A 23879-nucleotide genomic window follows, 5' to 3' on the forward strand; every position below is an offset into this window, starting at 1 on the left:
AAGAGGTGTTATCTTTCGAGGTTTCAGTCAGTTCCGGAGTTCCATTCCATGTATTGGAGAGAGCTCCAAGAGGTTCCGGCCCGAAAGGGGTATAGCGCGTCGACGGGCGAGGCCGGAGGTAGTTTCAACTTGCGACAAAGTATGTAGTGAATCGTGATTGTAGGGAACAGCCATTCCGAGAAACCCTGAACAGCATTGATGTCCAGAGCTTTACGCTGTTACAAGGGCTACCAATTCATTGTACTGGAGCGAAGTGATCTAGACTGAAATGTCGAGACTGACTCGCTCTGAATTGACACTGCTTCCCTGCAAGTCTTAAGTACTTATTCATGCACGCTAGGTTCTTCGAACCGACCCTGAGAAGATTCATATGACGTGAAAGTAGTCGCCTAAGGGAGCGACTGATTCCGCTTGACCTCACTCTTCTGAATCAAATTACTTTGTTTTGAGGCCCTTTTAAGTCACTTGGACTGTCTGCCTATCTTAGTCAAAGGCGTGGCTTGGAAAACGTATATCCCATCTTAGCAGCGATGTGACCATTATCTGTGATGACGGCGTTGCCGGTTGGATGAACCCGACGGAAGAACGTAAATCCTCCCTCAAATTTGTCGTGCCCAAACACTGCCGAACCAGCTTCCTCCAGTCGGACTCTCGTTCACGTCACGGCTCGCACCTCACCGTCGTATCCTTGCCTTGATACAATCTTCTCTTGATCTGATCAGTGAATCCTTCGCGAACCTCCACAGATTTCCATAATCTCGGCGATATGCGCACATCAGTTCTGATCGCGGCTTCCGCCGGTGCCATCGTCACCGGCTTACTTGGTAAGGACCTTCATCTACCTCCTCATCAATACTGTCACTCGGGAGGCATCGACGCGAGCAGAAGTATCCTTGCTTGAATCAGTTTTTTTTTGGCTAATCTTGTCCTATTTCACAGCCTATGCCGCCTACTTCGATCATAAGCGACAGACCGATCCTGAGTTCCGCAAGTCCTTGAAGCGCAATAACCGCAAGTTGGCCAAGGCGGTCCAGGAGGAGCAGGCCGCCCACGGCGCTGCGCGCCGTGATGCGATCAAGCGGGCTGTCCAGCAAGCCAAGGAGGAAGGTTTCCCCACTGATTTGGAGGAGAAGGAATCCTACTTTATGAACCAGGTTGCCAAGGGCGAGGGTCTGTGTGCCGAGGGTACGTGAACTGAAATTCTATCGATGAGCGATAAACGCTGGACCAGAGAAAAAAAAAACAGAACTGACTGGTGTCTTGTGATTCTTTCGACAGGCTCCCAAAACATTGAGGCTGCCCTTGCCTTTTACAAGGCTCTCAAGGTGTATCCCCAGCCCAAGGACCTGATCTCTATCTACGACAAGACCGTGCCCAAGGAGTGCCTGGAGATCCTGGCTGAGATGGTCGCGATGGACACGAGCCTCAACCTGGGTGGCTCATTCACTGGCGGCGAGGAGTCTGTTGGCGGCTCTGACAACCACGGTGTTGAGTAAGACAGCTGTTCACGTCCATTTTGTCGCAGTGGTCCCGTGAGCCAAGATCCTGCAGAGGCCCTTCGCCTTGGTGAATTCATATGAATTGACCCAGTGCCATGCAACGGGGCACATTGATGACGATCCTGACCGTTGGTGGCTCCATCCGCTTGCATTAATTTCTCCGTCTCCCTCCCTTCGCCCTCCTTCTCCTCCTCCTCTCTCATTTATCCCATGCCGCCTGCCCGGGGACTATGGGATTCAGGACTCTGCTCTGCTTCTTTTCTCCACTTCTCAGCCTTCCAACTCTCTCTTTCTCTCTTCCTCTCCATTGCCTGGGCTTCTGTCTTCTGTACATCTATTCGTGTTGCGGGCCTGACCCAGCGGCCGTGGGATCAGGAGGTTCTCGGCGCCTTGGATTTTCCGTGCACTCCGGGGTTTTGTATGTGAAGGAATATTCCCATGAGGCTCCGGACTCGGTCTTGTTGTTGATTCTTCTCCCTGGGATTTGTGGCTACTTCTGCATGGTTCTCTTTTCTTTGTCAGGTAACCTTCTCCCTTCTCCCCACCATTTGAACTTCGCCAGGGGCCAAAAAGCGAAGAGCGCAATGGATATACGGCATGTATTTTTAGATCGAAATGAAGACTATGTGATTTTTCGAGACCTACACCTGACCAGGTATCAGAATCTGGTGAGGTGATAGACCAGGTTTTTCCAGTTTGCTTCAGCCAGGAAGGTCCCACGTTCCAAGTAGGGTGTAGCAAGTCGTTCGGCGAGAGCTGGGTGGCGTTGAGTCCGTTTGGTGTGTGCAGTTGTGGACTCTTGAGTCTTGACCTACAAATCATGACTGGGATCGATATCTGTAAATGCTCTGATGTCCACTTCCTTCCATGGCATCGGCCCCACCACTCTGGGGCTATCTTTCATGCTTGATGGGAAACCCTGGGATGGCATTATCGGCATTGATGGCGCTAACCTGCCGATGTCTGATATTGCGGACCGGTTCATGACTCCATCAGCTCCACTTATTGGTCAGGTCTCTCCATTGACTCAAGTCGGTCATCTTCCATGGTCTCCTTAGTCTTGTGCATGAAAGAGAGCCTTCAAGCCGCCACAACAGATTCGGCCTGGTCGTGATGTGGTGCTATTTACAATCATATCTCAATTGGCACCAGCATTTATAGATGAATACTATGTAAGATGTAGTATGACTATGTAGTATACACTATACAGTATGTACTTTGTAGTCATACTGTGGTAGAGTGTAAGTAGCTTTGTCGAAGAACCAGGAGGCTACGGTAGAGGTACCTTGAAATATCTGGCTGGTACCCACGGCTCAATGTGAAACCGACGCTGGGGCAAAACCTCCTTTTAAGTCGGATGTCAGTGCTGAGTCTAGTACTAACCCGGCGGACGCAGAGAGTATTACTACCATACTTGCCAAGTACCAACCTGGCTGTACTCAGCACTTACCTTTAGTACTCGCTACGTAGTCTCACCTGAGGTACCTCCTCAGGAACCACAGGTGGTATAGTACTCAGGATTCCTCCGTTGAAATAGAACTGCTTCTCCGCCTAATCTGCGGTTGACTCGGCCTGATCTCCACTGCCTCACCCTCGTGCCTGTTTTTTTCTAGAAAGAGTGCCCACTTTCATTTCGTCCCCCCGCTGGATAATAGTACGGTCAGGTAGTGTGACGGTAGGAGTTTCTTTCGTTCTGCTCCTCCTCCTTCCGCATTGCTTCCTGCTGTGCTGCGTTCTTTCCATTTGGTCGATTCCTACATCGCCTGTCACTCGCTCATCCTCGTCTGCGGTGTCTTGTCTCTCGTTCATTACTCCAGTCGTAGGCATCCATCGTCTCTACAGCCTTGAATTGCATTGCCCCGACACCTTCTTCGGCTTCATTGATCCCACGTTGACTTGCATTTTAATCGCATCGATTCTTTCGGACTTCTTTCAAAATGGTTGCCGTAAGCCAATTCCCTTCACCTCGCAATCCATAACTACACGGTCGTGATCCCAGATCGCACTCTCTGAAGCACATAGCCACAGTCGCTAACAGACTGCAACGATTCAATTGTGTTTTAGTCATACTCCGGTCTTTTGACAGCCATCTGTGCTCTCGCCGGCTCTGCCGCTGCAGTGACCCCCCTCAAGGTCCAAGGCAAGGACTTTGTGAACTCCAAGACGGGTGACCGTTTCCAGATCCTGGGTGTCGAGTAAGATCTTGCTCTATTTCTTGCCGTCTCTTCAATTGGGCCGCGGCTGCGCAGTCGCCCCCAGGAGCGCGCCCATCACGGCTCCGTTCCGCTCTTCGCCTTTGCGCCCGTGCTTTGGGTCCATGAGACATGGCCGAACTCAGAAACCGCATGGCAAGACTAACTCACTCGCCATAGTTACCAGCCTGGTGGCTCCTCGGGGTTCTCCAAGGACAGTGATCCATTGAGCAATGGCGACATCTGCATGCGCGATGCCGCCCTCATGCAGCGTCTGGGTGTAAGTGCAAAGAAGCAGCGACCGCTTCAATGAGAAGGAACGAATCCACTAACCGCGCCGCCTCCCTCTCCTCCTCGGCATGCAGGTCAATACCATTCGTGTGTACAATCTCGAGCCCTCCCTCGATCACAACAAGTGTGCCTCGATCTTCAATGCGGCCGGTATCTACATGATCCTCGACGTGAACTCGCCTCTCACCAATGGTTATCTGGATCGGACCGCCCCCTGGACCACCTACACCAACGCCTACTACAAACAGGTGTTCGGTGTCGTCGAGGCCTTCAAGACCTTCGATAACGTCCTCGGCTTCTTCGCCGGAAACGAAGTGATCAATGAGGATGCCACTCGTTTGGCTCCCGCTTATGTGCGCGCTGTCATCCGGGATATGAAAGACTACATCGCCAAGCAGGCCGACCGTGCCATCCCCGTTGGCTACTCTGCAGCTGACGTCCGCGATATCCTGATGGACACTTCCAATTACTTCGAATGCGACATGAAGAACTCCACCAGCTCGCGCGCCGACTTCTTCGGTCTGAACTCCTACTCCTGGTGCGGTGATGCCTCCTACAAGTCCAGCGGCTATGATGTACTCACCCAGGACTTCTCCAACGCCTCCCTGCCCGTCTTCTTCTCCGAGTATGGTTGCAACGCAGTCAAGCCTCGTATTTTCACCGAGGTCCAGGCCCTGTACGGCGAGGAAATGACTCAGGCCTTCTCGGGCGGTCTGGTGTACGAATGGACCCAGGAAGAGAACGAGTTCGGTCTGGTCAAGATCGAAAACGATGGCAGTGTGGAGACCTTGGTTGACTACGACAATCTGCAGAAGCAATTCAACAAGCTCGACATCAGCCGTATCTCTGCCAGCAACGACACCCAGACGAGTGTCACCCCGCCCACCTGTGATCCCTCGCTGATCACCAACTCCACCTTCTACAACGCCTGGAATCTGCCCGAGGCCCCGTCGAAGGTGTCCGACTACATCAAGAACGGTCTGCCCAACAAGCCAGTCGGCTCCTTGGTTCCCGTCACCGGCGGAAAGATCTCGCAGAAGGTAGTGGACCACAACGGTAACGAGATCAAGAACGTGGAGCTCAAGGTCCTCGCCAACGATGCGGTCAACACCCCTTCCGCCCTCAACGCTGACACATCCTCGAACTCGTCGTCTACCTCTTCCGCGACTGGATCCGCCTCGGGCACCAATACCGCGTCGTCTGCCTCCGGCACCGCCACCAAGACTAATGCTGCCTCCTTGCTGAACGGCTTCCCCGCTGTGACTCTTGGCGGGTTGAGCGGCTTCTTCATGCTGCTCGCTTCTCTTCTGTAGATAGATCGCCACTAAAAAGAGTCATTGACCGGTTGCCGCTGCTACGGTATTGCGCTGTGTGCAACCATATCCACAGTGTATATCGGGATAATCAGATCGAATCTGTGAGCCCGATGCGTTTCTCTTTGTTTTGTTTGTACAGACCTTGATACATTCTTCTTTCCTGCCCCATGGACCCCCGGTGATCATGTGGTATAATTCTTTGTCTATGCTTGTGCCCTCCGCCTTTTGTTCTCTTGGCAGACAGGACTTTTCTATACTTCTTTTAACGATGGTTGCCGAAGACAATTCGACAATGGCCCTTGTTGCCATAATGTAATGCTTTTCAGAACTAAGTGTGCTGCACGAACCTGAGTAATCCATATAGGGCCCTCATGGAGGAATTCGATCTGTCCGTCAAGGAATGTCCATCGCACTCCGCTGAGGTCGAATTAGGCTCAGAGTCATCTCATTACTTATCCACCTTTCATATCTTCCTCGGTGCGTGGCCGGGAACTCGGAAATAGTGTTTCGAGTCTATATCGGCGTGAAGAAACTGAGAAAGGAAAGCAGTATTACCAGCGTCGAAAGAGATGATGAGCGAACACAGAATGCAAGATTTATGATAAGAGATATTAACACTGAATCGATGCCAGCTGATGAATACTGCTCGGAAAAGGAAAAAGAAAAAAAAGGGGAAAAAGAAAGAAAAGGCAAAGAAAAGGCAAAGAAATGAAAGCTAATCTACCACGCTGGCGCTCTGCCCTTGCCCTTACCCGAAGATTGAGAAGACGATAGCGCTGCCGAAGATAGGTCTGGAAATTCCTCGAATTCATCGCGGAGGGGTTCTCCCGTCACTCCAGTGCGACTTCGATCCTCGGCCAGACTGAGTTGAATGGCAAACTCAAGATCGTCCATCTCTTGTCTCCGGCTTCCTTCGGGACCTCCCGCTTCTCCACCTGAGCCGGATGATGAGTTGCGTGATCTGCCCCTGTTCTTCGCATATTTGATTGGGATGGAGGCGGTGACGTCTTGCTTGGTTGACTCATCGAGTAAACTTAATCGAATGGCCTCGGCGAGGTCCTCATCTACGTTCTCGTCCACCGCATTCTGGTACGGAGAGGAGGAAGACGATATCTCAGCCTGGCTGAAAGAGTGTCCCCCGGCAACATCACTTATGGAGGCGCTCGTCGCGGAGCTCGCAATAGCAGTTTGAAGCTCCTGCTCCTGACGCGCTGCATCCTGCTTGGCTGCGTGAGCTTCCTCGCTGAGAAGTTTGGCATAAAGCAGAAGCTGCTCTTCGTCCACATCAGGGCCGAGGAGATCGACTCCAAATCGAGCGCTCAGGTGCGCGCGTTCCTTTGCACTCTCCACTTCCTGGCGCTTCAACTCGGATCGTTCGTCTTCTATAAAGTCACGAATGGCACCGCGTCCACTGTTCGTGAAACGCTGCCCGTCCGCGGCGCCGTTGCTACCACGGAGCGAGCGACGAAGTCGACGCTTGCTAGATTTGTATTGATCTGCACCCGTAGAGCTGTAAGACCAGTAGCGTAAATGGGTACCAAGTGAGACCATGCCGCGCAGGACGGTCGGATCTGGATCTAGGCAGATTGCGCCAGCGGCGAAGTAATTGTTTCCCACTCCTAGCACAGAAGCCTCGGCCTGCACCAGTCGCCGTCGCGCCCGAGAAGAGAATCGAGAATTGAAGGTCCGAATCGGCCGAGTCGATGAGGCTAGAGGGTCCCAGGCCTGCACCAAGCCATCGTTGCCACCGTGTACGAGATATAGGGAAGTGAGTGCAACGCACGACACCTGCGGTGATTCCGTTTGAATGATGCGCAAGGGGGAGATAGAATTGATCACCTCGGGGCTTTGCGCCGGCGACGCACGAACGTCCCACACGAATACTCCACCAGTAGTAGTACCAGCCGCCAGGTAGCGTGCGCGTTGGCCAGGCACTTCATGACCGGAGCGTGGCTGGTCCAGATGCGGAAGCATGGGCGAAGATAGTGCCGATGAGAATGTACTCCCAGACATGGCCAGCAGTGGGTCTTCTTGCGCGGTGAGTACTGCAAACGAGGAATTGTCGATGGATGTAGTCGTGACTTCAACGCCTTTTCGATCACCGAAGGTAAATTCTGAGACTCGCCATTCTGTGCTCACTTCACGCTGTCGCTCGGTGAATCGACTCGATGAGCGTGATGGCGGAATGCTAGGCGTGGGCGTGGGCGTGGGCTCCGAGGGGGTTGCAGGTCCACCAAAGATTGATCTCGGTGGCTGACTCGCAGTTCTTGAAGAAGGGCCGCGCGAAGATTGCGAGGAAACAAAAACGGAATCGCCTTTTGGGACAACTCGAGTATATCGCCGAACAGATGCCCTTTCGCTGTCGCCATCACCCCTAGCGATCACTATGGCAGACTCGCCATGGCCTCCCCCATCGTCCCCCGAGAAGTCCACATGAAGATCGCAGCGCATGTTCCAGCTCTCACAAACTTTGCGGAAGTGCTTTGGTCTGTAGGTGAGGAATTTTTCTATCTCCTTGGTTTCTGCGGCTATTTGACTCTCGTCAAGCTGCATAGAATCCGACGAGGACCGTGGACTGTAGCTCCCATTAACTAGATCGCGGCTGAACGGATCTGGACGAGCCACACGGCGACTCATCTCCACTAATTCCCAGTGCACACTTCGTCCCGTTTTCCACGCGAGCTCCTCATACTGCTCAGCACTCAATTTCACGGTAGCAGGAACGTCTGGATCTGTTGGAAGATCCGTCAAATAGTACAACTCTCCAAGAGCGTTGAGAACCACCGCCCACATTCGTCGCTGAGCGTGCCGCTTACTCGAGAACTCATCGTCGACGGCTATGCCAATGATGGGCACGCCGGGGCTGATGACCCATTTGGCAGTCACTTGGCCTCTCTCGTATCGCTTGTCATAGACCGGATGAGGGCCCATGGCGTAGGCTGTCAGAATACCAGAAGAGGAACCAGTCATCATAGCAATTAGACCATTCGTCGCCTTCAGGATGGACGCCGACTTTGCAATCCAGACGGAGCAGATAGCTTGAGTGATATTGTTCGTAGTAGGAATACCCAACCTTGGTTGCGGGATCAACTCTGAAGGATTGAGGAAACGGCCACGTTGCTCGGCGCTTGAAATAAAATAGCTGCGGCCCTGAGGACAACCTTCGCCATAAATCATGCCGAACGGCTGGCTAACATCCATTGGATTAGGGACACCAATCATGTCTCCAGTACCAAGACCGTACGGCGCATCACCCGGGAAGCTGTCTGCGAAGTGACGGAACATTTGGTGATCAGAGATGCCCCATGTGGTGACTTTCACAGCTGATGGATCACTGGCGGAGGCAATTCCTTGCTCAGAAGCACCATGGATGAAATTGGGCTCTTTGGAAGGGCCGTTGAAGGTTCCATGCATGTGGCTCACTGGGAATATGAGCTGAGAAGGATACGTTGCGACAGCACTACCGTTACGAGAACTCGCGGAGCGAACCGCAGCTTGCCTCTTTGCAGGTTGGAATTGTGCTGGCTTGCCACGGGATAGGGATCTCATCAAACGTGTTCGAAGTATGTATTCGCTCCGCCATGACGCAAGCGCGGTCAAACGGGCAAAATACCGTCTGTCGGAAATTAAGTCCTCCGAGTTGGTCGTTTTTGAGCGCCCAGTCTCAATAGCCTGGGGGCCTGGGAAGAATCGCGAAAAGGCTATTCTCCAAGCATGAGGAGTGGTCACCAAGGCATGGAAACGTCGCGAAACCAGCGTTATCGCCGAAAGGGACTGTGGGGGCAGATGCGAGAGAATATGCGTGAGCACCTCTGCAACAGCGTAGAATCGATTAGCAGGTACTTCACAACGATCGCCAAGTCCATAATTGACATCGTTCTCACCATTTGGCAGAGTCTCGAGCGGTACTTTTGAAGTGCCGCCCAAAGGTGAAGCGTGAGGGACTAGGCCATCTCTGTTCTTGCTCGGTGTCCCCGGAGTTTCGTAGTCGCTCGCATGCTGAGCAGGTGAAAGCGGGGTGAACATTGCGTCTTTCAGAAGCTCGCCGCCAAACTCTTGTCCAACAAAGTCCACTGCGAGGCAGTCCCCAGTCTCTCCAGGTTGGAGATCATGGGGGTCTGCGACAGCATCGTCAAGATCATTTCCATGTTGGATAGGTTGTGTACTGGCTTGCGACGAGTCTATAGATGGTGAATGTTGGGACACGGCAGAAGACTCTGAGTGCATATAAAGATCTGGAACGAGAATGAGATGATACAGAGCGACCGAGCCAGCGATGGACCTGGATCAGTCAAGGCAGAAGAGCTGTGACGAATGAATTCGATGATCGGAGAAGAGGGATAAGTTGAGGAAAGAAAGAAGGGCGTGGCGGCGCGATTGCGGGAGAAAGGTGGAGAGGGCGGACCTCAGACGGTGACGCGCAGTGGCCAACCGCCGTGAAAGGTTTTATCGATGACTCTTTAGTCTTTACTGATCGGACGTTTGAGCGATCCTGACATGATTGCTTCACAAGTTTATGGTGGTGTTACAGAGGTTACTCGTCTAGCATGGTGTTCGAGCAAGTTTCTACAATTCTGAAAAGATTGATTTTCCATCATAGAATAATAAGCCTACGAAAACCTTTTTCCACCTCGTGTACGAAGCTTCTCGCGAGAAAGTCCTTCCAATCTTCATCGTTACCTCCTGATTTAATCGCAGCTTTTTGAGTCAGCCCGATCTTAGTCATGAGTGGACGGGCTCCAGATTTACTTAACTAGAAGTTAGTAGGTACGGGCGGAAGATGACATAATGCGGCATGTCTCGACAATCATGAATACCGCCTTCCTAAAGTAGTAATTTGGTCTGTCCGCTTTTCGCGTGTCTCTAATCACGTGATACCGCGAGGTCGCGCGTGTTTCCAACGCTCAGTGTCATTTGCTGGCAAGCATGGTCTGCCCCCCAGATACATGTATACCTTGTCTCCAAACCGAAGCGTTGTTTGTCTCGAACAGGAGTAATTAGGCGACGCGTGCATCAAGTTCTCTTCAGTCGTCCGACCGAATCATCTTTCAGTCTCTTTCCAATCTCGTACTGTACCTACCGTTCCTGGATGAGTCAGCAGACAGCTGCCTAAAAGGTAGTAAGGTAGGACAGGGGAGCACTATATCTTGGAAGTTACCAGCCAGATAGGGAGAAGCAGGTGGACGGGGATGCTAGATAGGACAGCGAAACACGGGGATCTAGCATCATGTCGACGAGCGGTATGTCTTTCTTTCCGTGCGCTCTCTGACTCGGTTTATTTCTCTACTCAAGGTGATCAATTACTCATATTGGATCGTAGCGGAAACTATTCGCATACTCGTGTCCACTGACAACCATGTCGGATACAATGAGCGAGATCCTATCCGTGGAGATGATAGCTGGAAAAGCTTCCACGAGGTGATGTGTCTGGCCAAGGAACGTGACGTCGACATGGTCCTGCTCGCAGGAGACTTGTTTCATGAGAACAAGCCCTCCCGCAAGTCGATGTATCAGGTGATGCGTTCAATCAGGATGAATTGCTTTGGCGACAAACCTTGCGAGTTGGAGATGCTCAGTGATGCAAGTGAGACTTTTCAAGGTGCTTTCAACCATGTCAACTATGAAGATCTCGATATGAACGTCGCTATTCCCATCTTCTCCATACACGGTAATCACGACGATCCTTCTGGAGAGGGTCATCTAGCTGCGTTGGATCTTCTCCAAGTTTCTGGTCTTCTGAACTACTATGGGCGGACACCCGAGTCAGACAATATCGAGATCAAACCCGTCCTGCTCCAGAAGGGACGAACGAAACTAGCTCTTTACGGTATGAGCAATGTGCGAGATGAACGATTATTCCGCACGTTTAGAGATGGAAAAGTCAAATTTTTCCAGCCGTCGGTACAGAAGAGCGATTGGTTCAACTTGATGTCCGTTCACCAAAATCATCACGCGTACACTGAAACGGGGTACTTGCCAGAGAACTTTTTGCCGGATTTCTTGGACCTGGTTGTTTGGGGCCATGAACATGAGTGTCTCATTAATCCGACCCTTAATCCCGAGACTAAGTTCCATGTCATGCAACCGGGATCTTCAGTCGCAACGTCCCTGGTTCCGGGAGAGGCGGTGACCAAACAAGTGGCGATTGTTAGCATCACTGGCCGAGACTTCAAGTGTGAACCGATTCGCTTAAAATCAGTACGTCCGTTTGTGATGCGAGAGATAGTTCTGTCGGAAGAGAAAGAGGGGCGAAGACTGGCCAGAAAGGAGGGAAATCGAACAGATGTGACCCGTTATCTCATGTCGCAGGTCGAGGAATTGATCGAAGAAGCCAATGCAGAGTGGCGAGCGACTCATGAGATTGACGATGAGGCGGAGGATCATGACGATGACGACCCTGTCCAGCCGCCGCTTCCCTTAGTACGTCTCCGTGTCGAGATTTCTACTCCGGATGGCGGAAGTTTCGAGTGTGAAAACCCCCAACGGTTTTCCAACCGGTTTGTGGGCAAGGTCGCCAATGTCAATGACGTGGTGCAGTTCCATCGCAAGAAGAAAACTGCTTCGACATCGCGCAAGACTGATAATTTACTCGAGGACGCTGCTGTATCGCGCCTGACTGCTCTGGATACAGTGAAAGTGGACCAGTTGGTCCGAGAATATCTCGCATCGCAATCACTCAGTATCCTTCCGCAGAATTCCTTCGGAGACGCTGTGGCTCAATTCATCGACAAGGATGACAAACACGCGATGGAGATGTTTGTCAACGAATCTCTGGAGGGCCAAGTCAAGCACTTAATGAGCTTGGGTCGCGATGAAGATGTGGTTGACGATGAGGAAAGAGCTCATGAGTCACTTGTCTCTGCGATGGAAAAGTATCGCACCCAGATGGAAGACATGTTTAATAAAGGAGTCAAAAAACGCTCAAGGGGCAAAAAACGTTTCAAGCCAAAGCCAGATGGATGGGATACGGAATTTGATGGCGAGTGGGAAGATCAGCCTGGTGCGCTCATCCATTCTGACAATGAGGGCGGAGACCCGGCACAGGAGGAAGCAGCCGAAGATGGCTCCGCGCCTGCACGGAGGAACGCGAGCACTACTGCGACCGTATCAACCCGGGGTCGTGGTCGGGGAAGAGGAGGCAGAGGCGCTGCTAGCACGTCGCGAACCACAGCTGGCAAAACAGTTACTGCCAAGGGAAGAGGTCGGGCTAAAAAAGTTCCATCTGAACCTGAAGACGATGTTATCATGCTCGACGATGACGACGACGAAGAAGCGCACGAGCCCAATGCTCACGGTCTTTCCGAGGAGGATGACGACTCACAGTCCTTGTTTGTTAAGCAATCTTCCGCACCAGCTGCAGCGCAACGCGGACGGAGAGCGACTGCCTCTACGGCGACTGGCCGCAAGGGCCGAGTGGCTGCCTCGCCGGCTCCATCGTCCACCACTTTTGGGGCAACAATGACACGGCGAGGTGCAACTAGAGGGGGAAAATCGACTCAGACGACTCTGGACTTTGTCGGCTCACAAGCCCCTTCTGAGCGTTCATCGCGGGCTGCTCGCTCAACTCGAAATTTGAGTATCATCAGTGACGGCGTGGACGACGACGACGACGATGACGATGCATTCGAACCTATGTCTACTTCAACATCGCGGAAGCGGCGATGATGTTCGATCGCCTCGCTTAAGCACTTTTGCATTTGACATTCTTCAAGCGTTCATCAATATCAATACGTTTCTTAAAAACACCGATGTACATTCTGACAAAGAATGACCATGTAATCCAGTTCTCAGCTCGATATCTCTATTAACTCGAGCAAGCTGTCAAATCACTGGCTGGCAAAGTGGAAAAGGCGCCGGCGATAGACGTATTCAACATTCCCATCTATAGCCTGACGTAGGCCCGCCCTGCTATCGTACATTTCACCTTGAACAAATCTTGAACGAATGCTGCCCGGGGTTACTTGGGTCATGAAAAGATCCTACTCCAAAATGCCACTACCCACCGTGCGGAAGTCGCCACGCATTTCGTATGGACGTACCTACCTGGGCTTTTAACGGATTCGGTTCCTGGATGCGATGTCTGTGCACCAGGTACCTGGCTGTGCATGAATCTCTTGCGAGTCCGTCGTCAACAGGCTCTGTGAATGACTCAATTAGAAACTTTTTGGCCAGCCACTGATGATGCACTTTTGTATAAGGTAATATGGAACCGAATGACTACCTCAGAAGTCACACCCGCCCAATTCGGATTCCTGATATCTTCAAGTCCCATTGTGCACTATTTTCTATTCTCACAGCCCTCGTCCAAGTGCCACCCTCGAGCAAAAGTACTGGCGTGATGTAGTACATATGATCCAACCCCGCAATTTGTGAGTTGCCCAACCGAGCTGCCTCGGCCTTCACCGTCTTTCCTCTTCTGTTCTTCGGGCACGCACGCGTGAACGCGTATAAGCACACAAAAATGGTCAGAGTTGTTGATCTCGACTTAAGAGTTTCACCTCTGTGAAACTTCTCACTTGACTGACTTTCACGAACTTTTAAAATGCATCAGTCAGGTCGGCCCATTCGCATTGCAGGTAGGTAAGTTCCCTGAATCGAGAGCAATGTGTTTACTGCCTCGAGAGACCTAACTCGATATAGGCGCATCGGGCTCTGCCTCAGATCGTCGCCATGCCATTGCCGAATTTGCACGACGATATCCAACAGATCCTGTAGATGTGATCTCTGCTGATTTCATGAGCGAATTCAACATGGCCACTGCCGCTGGACGGCGGGTGGACGGTCAAACTAGTGCTACATCTGCCAGGATCGCCCCAGCGTACGAAGTCTCCTTCTTGCAGGCATTGGAGCCTGCATTGGACAATTTGGCAAAGTATGGCATCAAATTGGTTGTAAATGCGGGCGTCGCAGACACCAAAGGCCTTCATAACGTTGTGTTGAAGATGGTGGAGGCAAGAAGATTGGATTTGAAGGTAAGCAGGCGCTTTTGACGTTCGCCATGCAGTGTTAATATCAAGAAAACACCCCTGACTGTGAACGGCTGTTAGATTGCTTTGATTTGTGGTGATGAGGTCTTGCCAGCAGTGCGAAACTCATTAGTACAGGGAAAGTCCGACTTTCGTAATGTCCACACAGGAGAACGACTCATCGACTGGCCATTTGAGCCGATTTACGCACAATGCTATTTGGGTGGACTGGGAATTGCGGCAGCCCTAGCTGAAGGTGCAGACATTGTGCTTTGCGGTCGAGTTTCTGATGCATCCCCTGTCATTGGTGCTGCTTATTGGTACCATGGCTGGCAACGCCATGAGTTCGATAGATTGGCGAACGCGTTCGTTGCCGGGCATCTGATTGAATGCAGCAACTATGTCTGTGGAGGAAACTTTACAGGATTCAAAGAGTTGGAGCACAGCAATGCTAGCTGGACCGACATCGGATATCCAATTGCTGAGATCTCTGCAGAGGGCGATGTTGTCATCACCAAGCAGGCCCATGCAACCGGAGGTGCAGTGACAATTGAAACCTGCACTTCGCAGCTCCTATACGAGATCCAAGGCCCATGGTATTTCAACTCCGATGTGACCGCCATATTGGATGGAGTCTTTTTCGAGCAGCGAGGTGTCAATCGAGTTGCCGTCCACGGAGTTCAGTCGGGCCCTCCACCTCCAACGACGAAGGTGGGCATTACCGCCCGCGGCGGCTACCAGGCTGAGGCATGGTGGTTCTTGACGGGGTTGGACGTCGAGGCAAAAGCACGCATGCTTGAGGCCCAGATTCGCCATCTGTTGGCCCCGAGCATGAAGAGGCTCACCTCTCTGCAATTTCATCTGATGGGCTCCCCTTTGCCTGATGCAGCAGACCAGAACCGGGCCACGGTTCCCCTTCGCATCGTGGCACAAGCCAGAGAGGCTGAAGATCTTGCACCTACGAGATTCCTCAAGCCTGTCACTGACAACATCATGCAAGGATATCCGGGAGCCACTTTCCACCTGGATTTACGCCAAGGATACCCTCGTCCAATCTTTGAATACTATGTGACCTTGTTGCCTCAGACCGTCGTTCAGCATCGCGTGCATCTTCCGTGGAAGCCCACAGTTCAGAGACAAGTACTCGATATTCCACCACCGCCAATCACTGAGGCATATCCGGTTCAACAGCCCACGCAGGAAACTACGGACCTCGACGAGCCGATTGATCTGGCGACCGGATTTGGGCCAACCGTGCACGGTCCTTTGGGATGGATCGTCCATGCTCGCTCTGGCGACAAAGGCTCCGATGCAAATTGTGGGTTCTGGGTTCGACATAAAGACGAGTATCTCTGGCTGCGGTCATTGCTTTCCGTCGATACGATGCGCGAGCTCTTAGGGTCGCCCGACGGTCAGCCGGCTAGCATCAAGATTGATCGGTTCGAGTTGCCGGGTCTTCGTGCTGTGCACTTCCTATTCAAAGACTTCCTTGACCGTGGGGTCGGTGCTACCACGACGGTAGACTTCCTTGGAAAGAATGTCGCAGAGTATTTACGCAGTCGGCACGTGGATCTTCCCTCACGATTCTTGAACCGGGGCAAGTTGTAACGTATGATCACTTGCTGCGTTTGGTAGGCAGTCGCAATCGGCTCATGAATCGCTTGATATGGAACAAGGTGCTGTTGTATCTTGAGTCGATCCGGCAACGGTCAGGTACTCTTGTCTCGCTTGCTCTACCTCGTACGGGGGGGGTCTATAGTAGGACTAGGATGAAATTGTCGAGTTCGGCAAAGCCGCACCCCTCACCGGACCCAGGGCAGCATCTCCACGATGGGACCTGGGCAATGTCCGCGGAGTCTGGCCTTTCCCTAACAATTTCACTTGCTGCAACGGAGTCTTTCCGCTTTTCGGGACGTGTGGATGCTGGGTGGAGCTCTCGGGCGAGGATCAAGAGAGCACACGCAAATCGCAGACCCAGACAGATCCACAATTCCAAATAGAGAGATTGCTCGCTTTCACATGTTCGTTTTCCGAGAGAAGAGTATAGCGTAAACGGGCACGTAGGCATGCGTAGGCATTCGGGAATAACCAGATCTGCTTGCAAGACGTGGATTATTTCCTGGAGAACTTCACACAGTCTTTTCGCAAAGGGTGAAAGACGTTCGCGGATCTAGTTCCGCTTGAAGCAGTTCTGTATCATATGCGATGAATCTCTGCTACACTCAGCTCCGTATAATACCTCCCTCTGTCTACCTCGTTTCCGGGCATCAAAGTGCATGAATGGCTGGAGTTTGGTCCCTCTTTCGCAGACCTCCTTGAGTTCCGAGAATCACGAATGGAGACACACTTGCACCCTAATTCAGGACTACTCTACTACAGGGCTGTACCTGGACGTTTTTGCCTTGGAGGCATCGCCAGGCTCCACTCATGCCGTTTCCTTTACTCCAAGTACAGTGGCTTATACAGAGTGGATAAGTTCCAGCGAGCATCTCAGCTGAAATAAACAAACCCCTGAAAAATAATTGCTGAACTGATCGCTGTAAGTGATAGAATTTCGACAATGCAACAGCGTCGGCAAGAGCTTGGAACGGAGGAATCTATGGAGTGGTGAATCGCGCAGATCCGTATATTCCACTGAAGGATGAATTCAATCGAGTCAATCGACTCTCAATTGTCGTTGCCAGGAAGAGGATCATTTACCAAGCCTATGCCTGAGAGAAAAGGGACGACCGTCAACTGGTCAACAATGCAGTTAGAATATGGATTTATCAGTCGTGCTCTAGACCCAAAGCAAAAGACCACCATTGACATGCGTCCTAATTTCCAGCTCTGCAATTGAGACAACTTTATCACCCGGGCCGCAAATCTTTGGCTCAGGGTCTGATTATGAAACACCTTGACCGCACCTTACCTGTGCACGAGTCATGAGCAGTGGAAATAATAGTCCCATCTCTGCCCAGTGCCGTATGGGCTCGCAACCCACTCCAACGTCTTTCTTGCTATCTGGCGGTCCAAGAGCTGTCGCTTAGGCTGTCTTTAGTCTCTTCGGAGTGAAATCGGCCCCCCGCCCCATTTTGGACGATGATCCTTTGATGTACACAACTTCGACAAACCGGCCACTGATTTCGTGGCACAAAGTATGGTCCGACTACTTCGGACCCTGGAAGTAGAGCAAGTCTTGAGTTGATGCAAGCATTGCTCCTTTCATCCGCGGTAGCAAGGGTCTTTGGCTCCAATTTTCTTAGCCACGAGATCACGTGATGGTTGAGGCACATACTAGTAAGGTATGTACTATGAGTATGTAGATTCACTACCTTAGTACCTATAGATTAGTAGATTTACTAGATTGTAGTACGATACTACCTCGCATAGTACATACTGGGCACAGTGGGCAGTGGGCAGTGGGCATAGTACACAACTTACTAGATCATAGTAACGTTTGGCATTTAGTCATGTAAATAATGTGGAGTTGTGGACAGGTATATACTCAATACTGTAGTACTGTACAAATACTTCGCCATCCAATGTTAGATGTTTCGATGTATTGTATTTTACATCGTCACATACCGTTTGTAACACCCCAAGGATCTTTATATAGCAAGTTGTCATCGTGTTCATTGTCCAATCACCAATGTGTCCATCAAGACTCCGGGGATGTCAAGCTCAGATAGACGGGATCGACAAAGTCGACCGTTGAGGTTCAACTTTCACCCGGTCCAATTTGTCATCTGTATCAAAATGTCTCCTGGATGCAATCCTGCATGGACCATCTCTTGCCAAAAAGCTCCTCCAAACTCCAAATCCCCGGGGCGACATTCGTCCGTTTCGGCGAGTTTCTGATCGACGATCTGGTCTCGAGCAAAGGCGACGCTAGCCTGCCGTTAGCCACCGAAGTTACTTGGCATGCATGAGTTAAATGCGAGGAACCTTAGTTGATCGAATGGAGCGGTACTATTACTCTAGTAGTTCTCATTGCTAATAGTTAACTACAAGAAACTATATATGTACATACGTACTAGGTATTATGGTACCCACTACCTAGGTAGGTTACCAGAAAGTATCTACAGTGAAGTATTCTTCTACATCCCGGAATTTGAATTCCCTCTTTTCCACACTCTTTCCATCTCTCGCTTTAGTATCCAACTCGCGAGAGTTCCGTAGAGCGGCCACATCGAAAGAGAGAGAGAGCGCGCGCGTGTTTCCACCCCCTTCATATTTTTTCTCTCTCTCTCTCTCAGGGATGGCCAGAATGGGTCCCATGAAGCTAAAACCTCTTTTGGCCACAAAGCCGCGACATGCACCTTTGGTGTGAGTCGTGGCGCGGACCACCTGTGCCAAGTCTCCCGGGCCACCAGTCAGGGAGCTCGAGACCCATTTTGACTCCATGCAACACTGGCACTAAGGTAACTTCGGTCTTCGGGGGGCAATTGAGGTTTGTCTAGATCCGGTAGGACTTGCGCCCGTCTTGATGGGCGATATTATCGTGACGAGACACAATAAATGATGATGGTAGAGACGGCGGTCGACGTGATGGGCTATCGTTGAATGATCGAGGTGCTCATACCTACGTGACCTTGAATTAGCGTTGCCAGCCAAGGGCTAATGAATGGCCGTGTGGACTTGTATCCCTGTCCATTGAGGTACTAGGTAGGTACTAAGTATGTATTAGGGTTTCACTCTAGGACCCCGCGATAGATGAAATCGAATCGCTGTCACACAAAACAATCTCCACAGGGCACAGTAGTTACGCAGTTAGTAGTGTACTGCGAACGTGCGTAAGTGGTGCTTTTACTCCACAATTAGGTGGGGGGGGGGGGGGGGAAAGCTCCTGACTCGGTGGCCCATATCCCACCGTCTTTTACCCCGCCAGCGGCCGTCAACTTGAGTTTCGAGGCAACGATCATCTGTCCCGGTGGTGTGTTCAAAGTGTTGTGTAAGATCACCACCGCACGCCGCAAGGTGTACTTGTGCAGTATTCAAACGGTGGAGATGAAAGACCAGGATACAGCCAATATGTTTTCAGATAGCGAAGCAGAGCCTGGCCGCGTGGAATCCCACCTACCAAACCCTTCGCGAGAAGCGCCAGGCTTGTAGGTCATAGCACGCAGACTCCGGAGATGATATTGTGTTTGATATTTGGAGACAACAACAAGACGGGTGTAATCGAGCATGTACCTTTGTATGGACGCACGTGAGTGGCAGAAGGCACTCTCGCCACTCAGTGCCTGGGTGCCGTGTCAATTCACTCAAACAGGACCTCAAATGAACTTTGATCTGACAAAGGTCCATAAACCGCGACGATCTGTACCCATCTGAACAGGTCGCAGTCACGCCACTGTACTGGTATAGATCTTTTATCATTGGGCAGCGATCCTTGCTTGAGATTCAATGATGGCCCAGACACGTGGGAGGATCGGGAAGATCTATGACCGAGTGATGCAAACTTCAAGTATAGAAAAGTATGAACGGTATGGCTTTCTTGGCAGGAGCATGTCACCCTCCAGCTCACTCGACGATAAGTTAGGCCTTACTAAGGATTCCTTAGTACTCTCCAGTTCTGGGGAGCTTATCAGGACATGCTTTAAGATTAGGAGACTATTGTTCCAATTCTCAGATGAACATAGTACAACTATCGTCTCAATGATGGCCATGCGTCGTGGCAATTATTCATTGAATGACAAGCTTGGATTATTAGACTCAGCTCACTGCCCACCTGATGACCTCAAATTTCTATGAAACGAACAGTTAAACGCGAGACCGGGATAGGAGAGTTCCGCTTGATAAAGGGGAGCCTCAACGGCTGCGTGCCCACGGACCGGGCAGCAGTTGGAACCTCGAGGTATAGATCTGAGGGAGTGAAGTGATGAAGTCGGGTCCCGGTTCAATACCACGGTATCATGTCTCGCTGCCTGATCGTCCAGAAGTACTGCATGTCGATGATTCCATCATCTTGACATGGGCATGAAGCTATGAACTAGGAAGTAACTCATAAGCAATCGAACATGTGCATTTGGACATAGTAGTAGTACTGTAAGTCTTACGCACTTACGCACACAGCCATGTCAGCCATGTCGATACTGGACTAACAAGTTACCACAGCTCAAGTCACTACCAGCCTACCAGGTTGGTTCCAAATTCGATGTCTTTGTGTAACACCGAGAATTATGCGCTGAGTCATAAATTGAGCCAGGAAATGCTCGGTCCGAAAATGATTAACCGCGTGCATGAGATCATCCAAAGAGGCTGCAACCACATCCGCCATTCAAATCCAACGCAGTAGGGGACTAGAGAAGCAGACCGGCTTGCGTCGACCGTGTCGAGGCTCGACGAACTCATGCAAGGATCTACCAAATTCGGTCATCTCACCATGTCAGCCTTGGACATTCGGTAAAGATGATAGGTGTGTCGCAGCTCAGTAGGCATCAAGTGCGCTGCATTGTGCTGTAGTATGCATGATGCATAGACTCAACGACTGTACCTTTCATGAGGTACGTTCTCGCTGAGCTACAGCGGAACAGTAAGAACTTAAGAAGGTCAGAACAGTATGTACGAGCAAGACCAGGACGAAACATCAATGTAATACAGGTTTTTATTGTACGAGCTGCTGACTTGGAGTCTTGGACCCCTTGGTTCGTCTGAATCCAACCTCTCCTCTTGACAAGGTGATTGTGGAGCCACGGAGGAGCTCCAAGTGGGGATGCAGTTGGGGGATCTGCTGTGGAAGCCGAGGGTACCCATATAAGTACAGTATGGTATGGCACAGTACAGTAGTATACACTATTACAGTAATATACCGTAATGTGTATTCCACTACCGGACTACCCATTCCCCAACCAGGCTTGGGGAGAGGTGCTGTCTACCGCCTACGTGAAGGGGTCCTCGGCCGAGCGGTGTTACTGTTCAGTGGTTACGGGCGGAGACCTCTGCGTCCTTTGGGTCTTGGGTTGTTTCGGTTGTGCATGGGGCGGTTCCGCCTGGCATCCACCCTCGGTAGAAGCAACCCCGCAATTCCCGTCGCGCGGGTCTCGGAACTCCTTCAGTAGCAACCTGGCAATTATTGCAATTTGGGGGAAAGCGTGTTGGAGGGGGCAATGGGACGAAAGAGGGGGAAAGGCGAAAGTCATGACTGCGTTGAGATGAGGAGGAGGAGGAGAAGGAGGAGCTCTTTGCCCCTCCCCTCATTCTGGGCATACAATCGCCGTCTCGACCAGATCCCTACAAAGTATATAAACCGGCTGCTCTCGGCGAATTGATCAACGTCCTCCTTTGACTTGTCTCTTCCCCAGTGATACCCTTTTTTTTGTCTTCTCTCGTCTCATCTCTTCTCGCAATCATGTCGCTCTCCACGACCATTGAGACCCCCAACCTCACCTATGAGCAGCCCCTTGGCCTGTAAGTGTGACCTGTGCTGATCTCGCTGCTTCTTCTTCTGGGCTAACACAGCGTCTCTTGTGCCTCCTTCCAGGTTCATCAACAACGAGTTCGTCAAGGGTGTCGAGGGTAAGACCTTCGAGACCATCAACCCCACAACCGAAAAGGTCATCACCTCCGTTCACGAAGCCACCGAGAAGGATGTCGACGTCGCCGTCAAGGCTGCCCGTGAGGCCTTCGAGGGTGCCTGGCACCATGTGACTCCCTCAGACCGTGGCCGCATGTTGACCAAGTTGGCCGACCTGTTCGAGCGTGACATCGAGACCCTCGCCGCCATCGAGGCTCTGGACAACGGCAAGGCCATCACCATGGCCAAGGGTGATATCGCCGCCGCCTCCGGCTGCCTTCGCTACTACGGTGGCTGGGCTGACAAGATCACCGGTCAGACCATCGACACCAACACCGAGACCCTCTCCTACACCCGCCACGAGCCCGTCGGTGTATGCGGTCAGATCATTCCCTGGAACTTCCCCATTCTGATGTGGGCCTGGAAGATCGGCCCTGCCATCGCTACCGGTAACACCGTCATCATCAAGACCGCCGAGCAGACTCCTCTGTCTGGTCTGTACGCTTGCAAGCTCATCGTCGAGGCTGGCTTCCCTCCCGGTGTCATCAACGTCATCTCCGGTTTCGGCCGCACCGCCGGTGCTGCCATCTCCAGCCACATGGACATTGACAAGGTTGCCTTCACCGGTTCCACCCTTGTTGGTCGTACCATCCTGCAGGCCGCCGCCAAGAGTAACTTGAAGAAGGTCACCCTGGAACTCGGCGGCAAGTCTCCCAACATCGTCTTCGACGATGCCGATATCGACAACGCCATCTCCTGGTCCAACTTTGGTATCTTCTTCAACCACGGCCAGTGCTGCTGTGCCGGTTCCCGCCTGCTGGTCCAGGAGGGTATCTATGACAAGTTCGTTGAGCGCTTCAAGGAGCGTGCCGCCAAGAACCAGCTGGGTAACCCCTTCGCCGAGGACACCTTCCAGGGTCCTCAGGTCTCCCAGCTCCAGTTCGACCGCATCATGGAGTACATCAAGCACGGTAAGAACGAGGGTGCCACCGTTGCTGTCGGTGGTGAGCGCCACGGTACCGAGGGTTACTTCATTCAGCCCACCGTCTTCACCGACGTCAAGCCCGACATGAAGATTGCCCAGGAGGAGATCTTCGGTCCCGTCATTGCCATCACCAAGTTCAAGGATGAGGCCGAGGCCATCAAGATCGGCAACAGCACCAGCTATGGTCTCGCTGCCGCCGTCCACACCAAGAACGTCAACACTGCCATCCGTGTCTCCAACGCGCTCAAGGCCGGTACCGTCTGGATCAACAACTACAACATGATCTCCTACCAGGCTCCGTTCGGTGGCTTCAAGCAGTCCGGCCTGGGCCGTGAGCTCGGATCCTACGCTCTGGACAACTACACCCAGGTCAAGACCGTTCACTACCGCCTGGGCGATGCTCTCTTCGGTTAAATCATACCAATCATCCTGTGTGCAAATAATATTATGAGGCAACGATTTTACAACCATTCCCCGTTCTACATTTTCTACATGATCCACTTCCCCCACCCAAGTATGCTATCAGATATCTTCCAAATGTGTATATAGCTCTATCAAATTGACAGCCGTGGACTCTGGAGCACATGTCTTGGTTTCTGTAACGTTCATCAAGGGAGAAGATAATGCTCCACGCATTAGTCGCCAACCGATCGAAGAGTCTTCTTGGGGATCGTCAGGACATGCCAAGAGGTACATTCCACAAGGTTGATAATCATACAGGAACACAAAGCCTAGATCAGGAAAAATATAAGCAGTAGCCGACATCTGTCTTCCCAAACACTTTCCTCGGCATCGCATCCGGTCCATAGCTCGTGGGTCATGACAACACGAGCGGATCAGCCAGTTAGGGCGTAAGTCAGATACGTATTCGATCGGGTCAATAATGGCCCGCTCGACGTGTTCGGATAGAAATACCCCGAGACCACGAAGACGTCCGAATCTCGAATCCACAGCACCAGACGTCAGGTACGTGTATGGGCCTATGAGGTGCAGTGTTGGTGTTACTGTGACCGTTCACGCTTTCTCGAGGCGTATTTCTTGTCTGGAGAGGGAAAGGGAGGACATGATGAGTATTCTTTTGTGGGATTGGGCAAGGGTTCAGTACATTTGGATGGAAATTGAGACTGTGTTT

At 51.7% G+C, this 23879-nt stretch overlaps 6 protein-coding genes across 6 annotated transcripts; 5 read left to right on the forward strand and 1 right to left on the reverse strand.

Annotated features, from left to right (window-relative positions):
- Window positions 1-766: 766 nt before the first annotated feature.
- Window positions 767-1496, forward strand: N7539_003412 (TOM complex receptor protein TOM20; the record flags this gene model as incomplete). Its single annotated transcript, XM_056933014.1, has 3 exons — window positions 767-824; window positions 940-1185; window positions 1279-1496. The coding sequence occupies 3 exons, from the start codon at window positions 767-769 to the stop codon at window positions 1494-1496; spliced, it is 522 nt and encodes a 173-aa protein (XP_056790555.1).
- Window positions 1497-3436: 1940 nt separating this feature from the next.
- On the forward strand, window positions 3437-5295 carry gel2 (1,3-beta-glucanosyltransferase gel2; the record flags this gene model as incomplete). The annotated part of the gene is made up of 4 exons (XM_056933015.1): window positions 3437-3445; window positions 3564-3694; window positions 3872-3971; window positions 4057-5295. The coding sequence occupies 4 exons, from the start codon at window positions 3437-3439 to the stop codon at window positions 5293-5295; spliced, it is 1479 nt and encodes a 492-aa protein (XP_056790556.1).
- Window positions 5296-6018: 723 nt separating this feature from the next.
- On the reverse strand, window positions 6019-9525 carry N7539_003414 (F-box and WD domain protein; the record flags this gene model as incomplete). The annotated part of the gene is made up of 1 exon (XM_056933016.1): window positions 6019-9525. One exon carries the CDS (start codon window positions 9523-9525, stop codon window positions 6019-6021), a length of 3507 nt encoding a protein of 1168 aa, XP_056790557.1.
- A 1000-nt stretch (window positions 9526-10525) lies between these two features.
- N7539_003415 (MRX complex nuclease subunit) lies at window positions 10526-12963 on the forward strand (the record flags this gene model as incomplete). The annotated part of the gene is made up of 2 exons (XM_056933017.1): window positions 10526-10538; window positions 10619-12963. 2 exons carry the CDS (start codon window positions 10526-10528, stop codon window positions 12961-12963), a joined length of 2358 nt encoding a protein of 785 aa, XP_056790558.1.
- Window positions 12964-13840: 877 nt separating this feature from the next.
- Window positions 13841-15872, forward strand: N7539_003416 (acyclic terpene utilization AtuA family protein; the record flags this gene model as incomplete). The annotated part of the gene is made up of 3 exons (XM_056933018.1): window positions 13841-13874; window positions 13939-14270; window positions 14346-15872. 3 exons carry the CDS (start codon window positions 13841-13843, stop codon window positions 15870-15872), a joined length of 1893 nt encoding a protein of 630 aa, XP_056790559.1.
- A 5725-nt stretch (window positions 15873-21597) lies between these two features.
- N7539_003417 (aldehyde dehydrogenase family protein) lies at window positions 21598-23161 on the forward strand (the record flags this gene model as incomplete). Its single annotated transcript, XM_056933019.1, has 2 exons — window positions 21598-21656; window positions 21730-23161. 2 exons carry the CDS (start codon window positions 21598-21600, stop codon window positions 23159-23161), a joined length of 1491 nt encoding a protein of 496 aa, XP_056790560.1.
- Window positions 23162-23879: the final 718 nt, after the last annotated feature.

This window comes from Penicillium diatomitis, assembly GCF_028827545.1.
Source record: "Penicillium diatomitis strain IBT 30728 chromosome Unknown utg000004l_segment0_segment0, whole genome shotgun sequence".
Taxonomy (NCBI): Eukaryota; Fungi; Ascomycota; class Eurotiomycetes; order Eurotiales; family Aspergillaceae; genus Penicillium; species Penicillium diatomitis.